This window comes from Mesoplodon densirostris, chromosome 6 (assembly GCF_025265405.1).
Source record: "Mesoplodon densirostris isolate mMesDen1 chromosome 6, mMesDen1 primary haplotype, whole genome shotgun sequence".
Lineage (NCBI taxonomy): Eukaryota > Metazoa > Chordata > Mammalia > Artiodactyla > Ziphiidae > Mesoplodon > Mesoplodon densirostris.
This window is the reverse complement of record NC_082666.1, coordinates 132,907,927-132,918,846: the sequence shown is the minus strand read 5'-3', so window position 1 is coordinate 132,918,846 and position 10,920 is coordinate 132,907,927. Positions and strand designations below refer to the sequence as shown.

Sequence of the window (10,920 nt, the reverse complement as noted above, 5' to 3'; positions counted from 1 at the left end):
GTCTGTAAATCTCTTGTGAAAAATTCCACTTAGTTTAGAAAAGTTTTCGCTTCCTTTTCAACATTTTTCTAAGAAAGAACCTAAGAAACTTGTCCAACAGTGTCCCAAGTAAAATAAGAGAAAACTGGGCTTGGATATGAGCATGGTTCCGTGAATTCTACCATGATACCAGCAATGAAAGAGTCCCGAGAAGTCTGACTGCATTGTGGGCACCCCCATCACCAGCTGGGCACCATACCAGCTCTGAAGCCCAGGACTGTGTTGTCTGAGAAAATTGAATTCTGTCCTGGGAGAAAAGAAATAAACAGGATAGAAAAAACTCATGTGTTAAGCACAGATAAGTAAGTTACTCAGCTGTGAGACATGGTGGACAGATGAGGTCAGTAGGGCATATATTGATACTTGTGAACAGAGATTGAAAAGGCTGGAAAGCCCAAGAGATGCCACGTTCATGAGGCACTAAACATACAAGAGGCATCGAATATGCATCAAGCACCATATCTTCACGACACACTAAATGCCCATGAGACACCCAACATTCATGGGTCTTAATCCTGCCACCCAGAGGCGACACTCTTACTGTGTCCTACGTGTCCTGCCCAAAAAGTGCTCAGCAGGTTAGCTGACAACCTGGGGCTGTGGCCAGGCCCTCTTGCTTTGCATCTCTCTGACAGAGCCAGAGTGTGTCGTTGGCTTAGGGCACCTTCCACTTCTGCACCCTCGCTCAAACCTCACCTCTGGTTCGACTTACCCCACCGTCCACAGGAGGCTGACATACCAAAAAGAGACAGGACGTATGTACATTGCGTGACCACAGGTTTTAATCTTTCCACCCCCCTTGTACCCTATTTAACTGTGTTGACTTTCTTTCTCCCTGGCGTCTCAGGGTGTGTTGGCTTTCTTTCCCTGACCTCTGGGATAGCTTGTGGGCTCGTATATTTGGAGGGTACCTTTGCACGGAGGTAACCTCCCATAAAACACCAAGCAGGTAATCTCTGGGTATTACTCGGCCCTGTATATTAAAAAGAATTTAAAAGGAGTGAAAGTCTTTTGCCTGATATCCTACAATTTTCAACTCTTTGCACTCAGAAGTATACAAGGGAGAGTAGACTTTCCTGGTAACAAGGGAAAGGATCCCTAATTTTGGCAGGTCCTAAGGTATGTCCTTAGAAGACTTTTGGATCTTTAGGCTTTTCAAATAAACCAGACACAGTTTTTTTAATATTCTGGGGCATAGTTTATTTTAATTGCAAGAAGCTGAATTTCTTGATCCTACAAAGGTGACCTGAGTGGCCCTCTGACTACCACACACGTTGGGTGACTAGGCCTCATGGTTCCGGGCTTAGATAGCAAGAACTTTGGGTGTGTTCTGCCTGTTTGTTTAAATGGCCTAGCCTGAGATTTGGAGTTAAGGAAATCTGCTGTGTAAACTCCTATAATTTTATGCGAGGCCTAGCGACAGGGAAGGGCAAAGGGGGTTATGAAATAAAGTCACAGTGAGAAAAACCTGCTTTGTGAGCTGGTGCCGGTGCTGAGTCAGGAAGTGAAGAGGCTGTCAGCCAGTGAAGCAGATACAGGATCTGGGGAAGCTGATGCTCTAGCCTCTGAAGGCACAAAATCCTCTTGGGTGAGGGCAACACAAAGGGGATTTCCTTTTCTCAAAAACACAAAACCACCCCAAATCCAACTACTGCACTCAGGGAAGAGAGGGGCAGCCTCACCACCGTGGAAGGCGGCTGCGTGTTGAGAACAGGCCCCCATCTTCCTGCCTCTCCCTGTGGGCTGGAAGGCCTGCCACTGTTGCTCTGCCTGCCCCAGCCCTGTGTTTCGGGTGTGTTGGGAGCAGGTAACTTGGCTCTTCAGGGCCACTGGTCCACAGACGAAGAGGAATTAGTGGATTACACCCAGGGGCCCCATCTTCACCTGACATGGAAGAGCTTTTGGACACTGAACAGATGAGATTTAGATTTAGACGAGACCCTGGACTTCACGCAGATGCTGTACTGGCACGAGGCCCTTGCGAACGTTGGGAAGGGGTGAATGCACTTTACCCATGAATCATTAGGGGCTGGAGGGGGGGCTGCTGCAGGCAGAATTCTGATGCGACCCCGAGATTCCCAGGCCCTGGTGTACGTGCCTGGCGTAACTGCCGCTCCTTGAGTGTGGGCTGGACTGTAAACATGGTGGACTTCACTTCCATGATAACGTTATTAGTCAATTGACTTTGAGTTCATAAAAAAATGACATTATGATGGGTGGGCTTGACCTAATGACATAACCCCTCCTGCCCTTCAAAGGAGTCAGATTCAAGGGAAAGGAAGAGAAATTCTGCTGGCTTTGAAGAGGTAAGTCACTACATTGTGAGAGGCATGTGGGTGGGACTTGAGACCAATCTCTAGGAGCTGAGGGTGATCTCTGGTTAACAGCTGGCAAGAAGGCAACAAAACAGCGGCCTCAGTCCTACAACAACAAGTAGAATCATGTCACCGGACCCTACTTAAAGACCTTTTATGTGATATGTTGTATGCAGCTATCAAAAAGGATGAGTTGAATCTAGAATGTTGATATTAATGCTTATAGAGTGCTATGTGCCTCAAAGATACAAAAAAATACATATTTAGATCAGATATTCATTACTCTCCTGTGTTTTTACTGGAGGGCCCCCAAAATGTACATAATCAAAAGCATTAGTGTGTGATACAGAGTTTGATACAATTTGATAGGGAGGCAAAGAAGCTCCTCTTGCACACCCTGCTGTGCAACACTCGGCAGCAAACTCTCCTCCAGCACTTACCCCACCTTCTCCCGGTTGACAGGGCTCCTTTCCCCCCCTTTCCTCTCTCCAAAGGAAAACAGCCTCCTCTCCCTCCACGTGCTTCCCTGGACTCTAGGAACCAGCTGAGACCTATCTAGGGTCTCCTACTCTACACTTACCAGAAGGTTTGGTCAAGCCAAGACAGTTCTCTCTTAACAGGGCTACTGGTGAATAAAGTTTCCTCCATCATTTCATGTACGTAATATGTTTGTACATGCCTAAAAAGTCCCTAGAAAGATATCCAAGACACACTTAATAGTATCTTATTGTGGCGAGGGGCACTAAGGTTGGTCAGGTTGTACAGGGCGACACCAGCTCGCATTTCATACTTTCATACAAAGTACCACAAACGGGGGGTCTTCAAACAACAGAACTGTATTCTCACACAGTTCTGGAGGCTAGAAGTCTGAAATGAAGGTGTCAGCAGGGTTCTGCTCTCCCACAGGGCTCTCGGGGAGAATCCTTCCTTACTTCTGCCAGCTTCTGGTGCCCCCAGCACTCCTTAGCTCCGGACAGCATCACTCCAGTCTCTGCCTCCATTTTCACATGCCATCTTCCTGTATGTCTGTCTTTGTGTCTCTTCTCTTCTGAGGACACCAGTCCTGTTAAATTAGGGCCCATCCTAATGACCTTCCTTGATCACATCTGTAAGACCCTACTTCCAAATAAAGCATGGGGTAAGGGAGGGAGGGGGTTCTTTGGGGACACAGTCAATCTACACAAGCCATGATTACTCTTACGATGAAAAGACAACGGTTCAACGTGCAACATTCTACAAGGCAACTTGTCTCTTTAAAACATCAGTGCTATGAAAAATTGGAGGGGCTGTTGAAGAACAAAAGAGATGTAAGAAACATAACCAAAATGCAACGTTTAAAACTTGTCTGGATCCTGGTTTGAAAAAAAAGTCTTCAAAAGATGTTTCATTGTTGTTGACAACTGGCAAAAATTTTTTTTTTGTTTGTTTTTGTTTTTTTGTGGTACGCGGGCCTTTCACCGTTGTGGCCTCTCCCGTTGTGGAGCACAGGCTCCGGACGTGCAGGCTCAGCGGCCATGGCTCACGGGCCCAGCCGCTCTGCGGTATTTGGGATCTTCCCGAACCGGGGCACGAACCCGCATCCCCTGCATCGGCAGGCGGACTCTCAACCACTGCGCCACCAAGGAAGCCCGACAACTGGCAAAATTTAAATATAGCCTGGTTATCAGATGATACGAGGGATTTCTTATTAACTTCCTAGCTGTGATATGTGATCACGTTGGAGAGGTGTTGTTCTTAGGAGATGCATGCTGAAGTATCTTTGGGGAGAGTTTCATAATGTCTGCCTCCGACTGTCACAAGTTTCAGGGTAAAAAATTACACCCGAATACAGATGAAGCTAATACAGCAGGATTTTTGCATCTAGATGACTGATCCCGTCATGCCCATGATTAAAACATTTCCATGTTACATGCAGCTACTGTAAGTTGATGTTAGACTTAAAAAAAAAAAATCTTATTCATTTATTTATCTTTGGCTGCATTGGGTCTTCATTGCTGTGCGTGGGCTTTCTCTATTTGCGGTGAGCGGGAGTTACTCTTCGTTGTGGTGGCTTCTCTTGTTCCGGAGCACGGGCTCTACGCGCGTGGGCTCAGTAGTTGTGGCACGTGGGCTCAGTAGTTGTGGCGCACGGGCTTAGTTGCTCCGCGGCATGTGGGATCTTCCCGGACCAGGGCTCGAACCCGTGTCCCCTGTGTTGGCAGGCGGGTTCTTAACCACTGCGCCACCAGGGAAGCCCGACTTTAGACTTTGAAGACAGAAAATTTTAGAGTGTTTATCACATACCTTAAAGGAATGAAACAGCATATTTGAGTATGCAATAAACTCATTTCATACTCTCAGGTATTTTGGGTTTGAAAACTTTCATAATAAAAATTGTGCAGGAAAAACTACTCAAACAACAACAACAACCACCACAACTGTTTCAACAACTCCCAGTTATCTGGGATAAAACACAAACTCTTCCATACAACTGCATCAGCGACCCACCTCCTCATCCCTCTTCCACCTACATTCCAGTAACGCCAGGGAACCATTCGCCTTTACACTTCTTCCTTTCCTTGCCACCAGGTACTGTTGGACATCCCCCCCGCCCCCCCCAGCTCCAGGTCAGAGGTCACCTGTGGGATTCAGGTCGTCCCCACGCCGCAGAGCCGCGTCCTGGACTGTCCTTGAGCGGCCCTCCCTACTCTGGGATTCCGCACTGGCGCGCCTGAGGAGTTCCACAGGTGTCTGCCAAAAGGAAATCAACTCAGCTCTGCCATTCGAGTCCTCAGGTTACATGTTTTCTCCAAAATAGTCAATTAACAAGCATTATTTTTAACAATTCGTAACGGCTAACAGGGTGCCGGCTCAGACAGACCGGCTGCCCACGGAATCAACGCTCCCGCCACGGTAGCCCAGTCTCCGCGCTGCTGGACGCCGAGGTCCGGCCGGCGCCGAACCCGAACCTGAGATCCGCCGGACCGCGCGCAGTGCCCTTCGGGGAGAGCGGCCCGGTACCACCTCAGTCTTCTCGCGAGGTCACCACGAGGAGGACCTCCACACCGCGAGGGGCGTGACCAACCACTGGGAAAGGTCGCGCCCGCAGCCGGCCCCGCCCCAAGGCGCCACGGCCCCGCCCACTGCATCGCACGGCCCTCCCACTACCCACACACGGCCCGCCTCCTGCTCCCACCTGGTTCGTTCACTGCCCCACATGGCCTGCGCCCTGTTCCCACAAGGCCCGTTCCTGCCTCCACACGGTCAGAACCCTGCTCCCACCTGGTTCTCCCACTGCTTCCACAAGGCCCGCCCCGCGTCTCCACTAGGCCCGCCCACTGCTCCCACGCGGCCCGCCCCCTGCCGCCACAAGTCCCTCCCCATCCTCCACAAGCCCCGCCCCTGCTTCCAAAGGTCCCGCCTACTGCCTCCACGCGTCCCGCCCCCTGTTCCCACACGGCCCAATGGGCATCGACGCGGCTCCGACCGGACGTCCACGGCTACGCGGTGACGTCAGGCGCCGACGCACCTGTCGGCCCTGCTAGCGCCGCTGCGGTCGGCTTCCCGGGGTCGGTGGGTCGGGCGGAACGGTCCCGAGCCGCAGCCCTTCCTGCAGTCCCGTCGCCCGCGGCCGGAGTCGGGCCGAACGCCGAGGAGGGGTGCTGGTGGCCGGCCGCTCCAGTTCCTCCCCGACTTGGAGCATGGCTGCAGCTGCGGTCCCTCCAGAGGGAGGTGAGCTCGGAGGCGGTCGTGTTTGATTCGGGGCAGCAGCGGGTCGAGTCCAGGGCCCCGGAGCCGGCGGCTGCAACCTGATGCGGCTCCCTCCCGGCTGAGCCCGTGGGTTGCGGTCGCGGTGGGGCTGGCCGCGCCGGCCGCCCTCAGATGCGGAGCCCGCCGGCGGCGCAGGACGCGGCCCCGGGGCTGCTGTCTGCCTCTGAGCGGCGAGGTGAGTGGCGGCGGCGGCGGCGGCGGCAGCAGCGGGTCGGGGGCCGTGGCGTCCACGCGGCAGGGGCGGGCCGCTCGCCTCTCCGTCCTGGGACGCTGACCCTGCCCGCAGCAGGCGTGGCCCGCGGGCGTTCTCTGAGCTTTCACCTGTTTCCTTCGGGAACCGCCGAAAGACCTTTGAGCAGAATGGACGTAGGTGCCAGGAAGAGATTAATTGTGGGTTTTACTTTTGCGAAATTTGCCCAAATATAAAGTTCAGTGTCTCTTTCTTTACATTTATGTGTATATCAAGACATAGTTTGTGTGTATATGTAACATTTGTGTTTTGTTCTTAAACTTGGACCGGAAACCACCTTAGACTCAAATCGATTTGTATATAATGTGCTTTATTTGTATAGCATTTCAAAACCGGAGCACCTAGAAGATAATTACACATACTTTATGCATATTAGAGGCCGAGATTTGTGTTTCCTTTGGAAGAAAATTCTTTTTTTTTTTTTAAATAAGAAATGAATCAACAGTGACCGTACCATTTTTTCTCTTCGGTAATTCAAAAGTTTATTTCTGCAAACTATAAACTTTTTTGAGTTTACAGCATGCAGTTCAGTTACAGCAGCATCACTGTGGTTTAGGTCTTTGTTGAATCTTTCCAGAAATGCTTTACTTTGCATCTCTCAAGAGTTAATTTAGAAGAATCTTTTCTTGATGAGGTCAGCATGGAAATAATTTAACTGGTGTCAGTCAATTTTACTTGCCTCTGTGAGTCAGTGGAAAATACTGTCTGTGTAGCACAGGAGTACACAGAGAAGTTAAAATGCTCGTGTATAGGTTGTTGATTTCATCTTAAAAGGTGCTGTTGCTAATTTGCTTGTTACAAGACGGTGGCTTAAAAACCAGGTGTGCGCCCTGCGGTTATTTATTCAGGTTACGCCAGCTTTTATGACCTCTGGTTAATAAGAACAGCCACTGTTGGAAGAACCCATGGCAGATTGCAGCTCTCCCACACCTGACTCCCCACACTTCAAAGACTGAATCTTTGTTTGAAGAACAGGTCACATTATTTTAAGAGGTCAATATGAATGTATAGTACCTACAACTTGAGTTGGAACTTGTGTTTCAGCATGTGTTTTCAATCATACATAGCTCATTAGGAATGCCAATATTTAACCCGGCTTTGGATATATACAGTTTAGGGGAAGGATTTGCTGAGGTTAGGATTTTACGTTAGTGAATTGGCTGTTTTCCAGGTCATGTTGGTGATAGGCTTTCCATTTCCTGTTGTGACATGTTGGTAATAATTTTCAGATGGCTCAGGAAGCCAGATTTGATCTCTGTGGTGGGTCAGATATCAAAGCAGTGTCCTGTGAGGTTTTTGGCCACTATCACTGCTTTGTAGAACTTTCATCTTAGTTTCTAGTCAAACTTTTCAGCAGGAATCTAAAATATGATAAGTGTTAATATTTATTGAGTGAATTCTGTGGTTCAGGATCTTTCCTAAGTGGTTTTGTGGATTATCTCAATTCTCACTCCAACCCCTTGAAGAAGGTACTTTCATTTTTCCCGTTATAGAGCTGTGGAAGCTGAGGCATAGAGGATTTAATTAATTTGCCCAGGGTCTCAGTCAGTGTCAGAACTGAGCCTGAAGCCTGGCAGTGTGATTTCAGAGCTCTTGCTCTCAGTGGCTGCACTTCATTGCGAGCAAGAGTCAACAAAATGCTGGAAGAAAAGATGGGGTGAGAGAGATGGCACCGCAGGTCCATTTATTCTTCAGTTATAAAAATAATGTAAAATTACAGAAACTCTGGAAAAAATTTTTTTTTTTTTGCGGTATGCGGGCCTCTCACTGTTGTGGCCTCCCCCGTTGCGGAGCACAGGCTCCGGACGCGCAGGCTCAGCGGCCATGGCTCACGGGCCCAGCCGCTCCGCGGCATATGGGATCCTCCCAGACCGGGGCACGAACCCGTATCCCCTGCATCGGCAGGCGGACTCTCAACCACTTGCGCCACCAGGGAGGCCCTGGAAAAATTTTTTTTAATCCTCATGCCACTACTCTAATAAACTCTTTTCTTGTGTTTTTTAATTATGCACTTTCACATGTCTATAAACATTGTAGCTATGATACATTTTGATTCTTAAAGATCAGTGTTCTTCGGTTACGTATAAGGTTAAGTATAAAATGAAAGATGAACCCACGTGGGGAAAACGCCTATTTGCATTGCTGAAATATAGAGAGATTTGATCTGCAACTTTGATTGGAACCATGTCAGGTAAATACATTTCTTGCCCTCGTGGGAAGTAGTTGAACAGTTTGTCTTGTAAAGTCATGGAAATTAAATTTTAGTCTTCAAAGTCTAAGTCTTCCATTCCACAGCATCTTTTTGTTGGATTGTTTACCTTTTTACTTGGTATAGTCTGACTTTTATATTTGTGTGTGTGTTTTTCCTTTTAAAATCACCTAGCAGTTATGTTTTGACTGGATCTAAAAATATTTATGAATCTGGGAAATTTTCTTCAGAATAGAAAGCCACTTTCTTTAGCAGGTTATCCATTTAATACTTTTTTGAAGAGAAATATCTAAGGTGCAGCGATTTGGACATGCAGCTAACTTAATGGACAGTAGGATAAAATATCAAGAACTATTACTTTGGGGAGAAATCCGTTTCATTTCTGTCATCTCTTGTAAGTACTGACAATTTGTATTAGGGTAAATTCTTTTTTAACATGGTGATGTTGTGATTTAAGTTTCATGATGTTATAATGGGTAGAGGGGTCATTCCCTGGTAAAGTTAATTTGAGAAACTTTTAATAAATTTTGTTTATGAGGTTAATGTTTACTACAGGTTTTCTCAAGAACCTTTCTTATGCTGTTAGCCATTACAGTTCTAGACAGGGTATGTTTTATTACCCAAACTTATCTGACCACGAAACCTTGTATTGGACTTGTGTTCTCTGCACACACTCACTCATCTCCAAATGTCTTTGTCACCTTCTTGGCTCCATGGCTTGATTCACGCCAATGCTTCAATGTTGCTTCAATGAACTAACCTCTTCTCCCACCTGTGCCCCATAAAAATCCCACTTACCTTTTTTTTGGCCACACCACGTGCCTTGCAGGATCTTAATTCCCCTCCCAGAGTTTGAGCCTGGACCCCTGGCAGTGAAAGCACGAGTCCTAACCACTGGACCGCCAGAGAATCCCTCCCACTTACCTTTTAAGGTCCAATTCAAGTGTGTCTCTTGCAAAGAAGTCTTCTCATCATCAATTAGAGATGGATGCTATCTTTTCCCCGAGCTCTTATACCAATTTCAGTGTCTTCTGTGACATCTGTCATGAGTTGCCTGTCATTATATGGATATATAGTAATTTATAGGAAAAAATTACCATATCCCTTTTGAGGACAGTATATTATGTAATTTATGCTGAAGTTTATTGAAAGCTGTAAGGCCTATACAGATATGATGCCATTAATAAATAAAAATTTTATCTATTTTTTTTTTTTTTTACAGTTTCTGGTACATGAGTAGCCATTTTACAAACTTTAGTAAATGTGTAAGTGATCGTGTTGAAAACTATCATCACGTTTTAATCTTTGACAAGTCTTTCGCACACCCAGTTCTTGAAATATTTACATGAGGAAGCTCCTTACTTCCAAGTGACTACATCAGTCAGAGTTCTACCTCCCTGCAGTCATTGCTGTTGAGACTTTTTGTTTGTTTGTTTGTTTTTAAATTTTTGGCTGTGTTGGGTCTTCGTTGCGGTGTGCAGGCTTCTCGTTGTGGTGGCTTCTTTGTTGCGGAGCGTGGGCTCTAGGCACTCGGGCTTCAGTAGTTGTGGCACGTGGGCTCAGTAGTTGTGGCTCACGGGTTCTAGAGCACAGGCTCAGTAGTTGTGGCTCATGGGCTTAGTTGCTCCGCGGCATGTGGGATCTTCCCGGACCAGGGCTCGAACCCGTGTTCCCTGCATTGGCAGGCAGATTCCTAACCACTGTACCACCAGGGAAGCCCTGCTCTTGAGACTTTTGTTCATCTCTCTGGCTGCTGACGTTTGGGATTTTCTTTTCTTCTTTCTCTGGGGTTGATTGTGCCTGCTGTTCTGTCAGATAGCTGACTGACATGCCTTTGCAGCTTGACCATGGTCCTCAGCCCTACCCAGTCCCCTCGATGAGAGGGCAAAGCCTTGTTGGAAGCTATGAAGAAGCAGCGTGCCCCCCTCAGGCTCAGGGTTCCAGGTCTCCCTCGTTCTGCTCCCCACCCCCAGTGCTGGTGCTGAACCGCTCAGTGTCTGCAGTTGGGGGGCTGGACGGGTGCACTCAGGGTCGCCATCCCCTCACTGTAGTCTGGCCTGGAATAGGACTAAAGCCTGGGTGTGTAATCCTGCTGTTGGAAAGAGAGCTCTGGTTCTGAGTCCCCACAAGCTGCTGGAGACTGCACTTTGTTTCTTCCAGCTGTTTTGAATCAATCAAGTGAGAAGCCAAGCAGATACCTTAAATTTCTCCTTCACTTTCCTCGCGTTTTGTTAGCTACCGTGGCCTCTTAAATGTCCCTCGCAGCCCTTCCGACTTCTTCATGTGGCCATGACTCAGTTTGGTGATGACCTCACTGGGCTGTGGCCATGGCTCTTCAAGGTCTCCTGGAGTCCCCT

The 10,920-nt window shown here is 48.0% G+C and overlaps 1 protein-coding gene across 4 annotated transcripts in view; it reads left to right on the top strand.

Annotated features, from left to right (window-relative positions):
• Positions 1 to 5,862: 5,862 nt before the first annotated feature.
• The window catches only part of CLCN3 (chloride voltage-gated channel 3), an 84,629-nt gene continuing 79,571 nt past the window's right edge, over positions 5,863 to 10,920 (top strand). For 3 of the 4 annotated variants that reach the window (XM_060102674.1, XM_060102675.1, XM_060102671.1), the window contains exon 1: positions 5,863 to 6,065. In XM_060102674.1, coding sequence (XP_059958657.1) covers positions 6,035 to 6,065 — 31 coding nt within the window. In that variant the 5' untranslated portion in view covers positions 5,863 to 6,034. Of the gene's footprint in view, positions 6,066 to 6,099; positions 6,280 to 10,920 lie in introns of those variants that run through there. The other variant, XM_060102672.1, reaches the window with a different exon arrangement.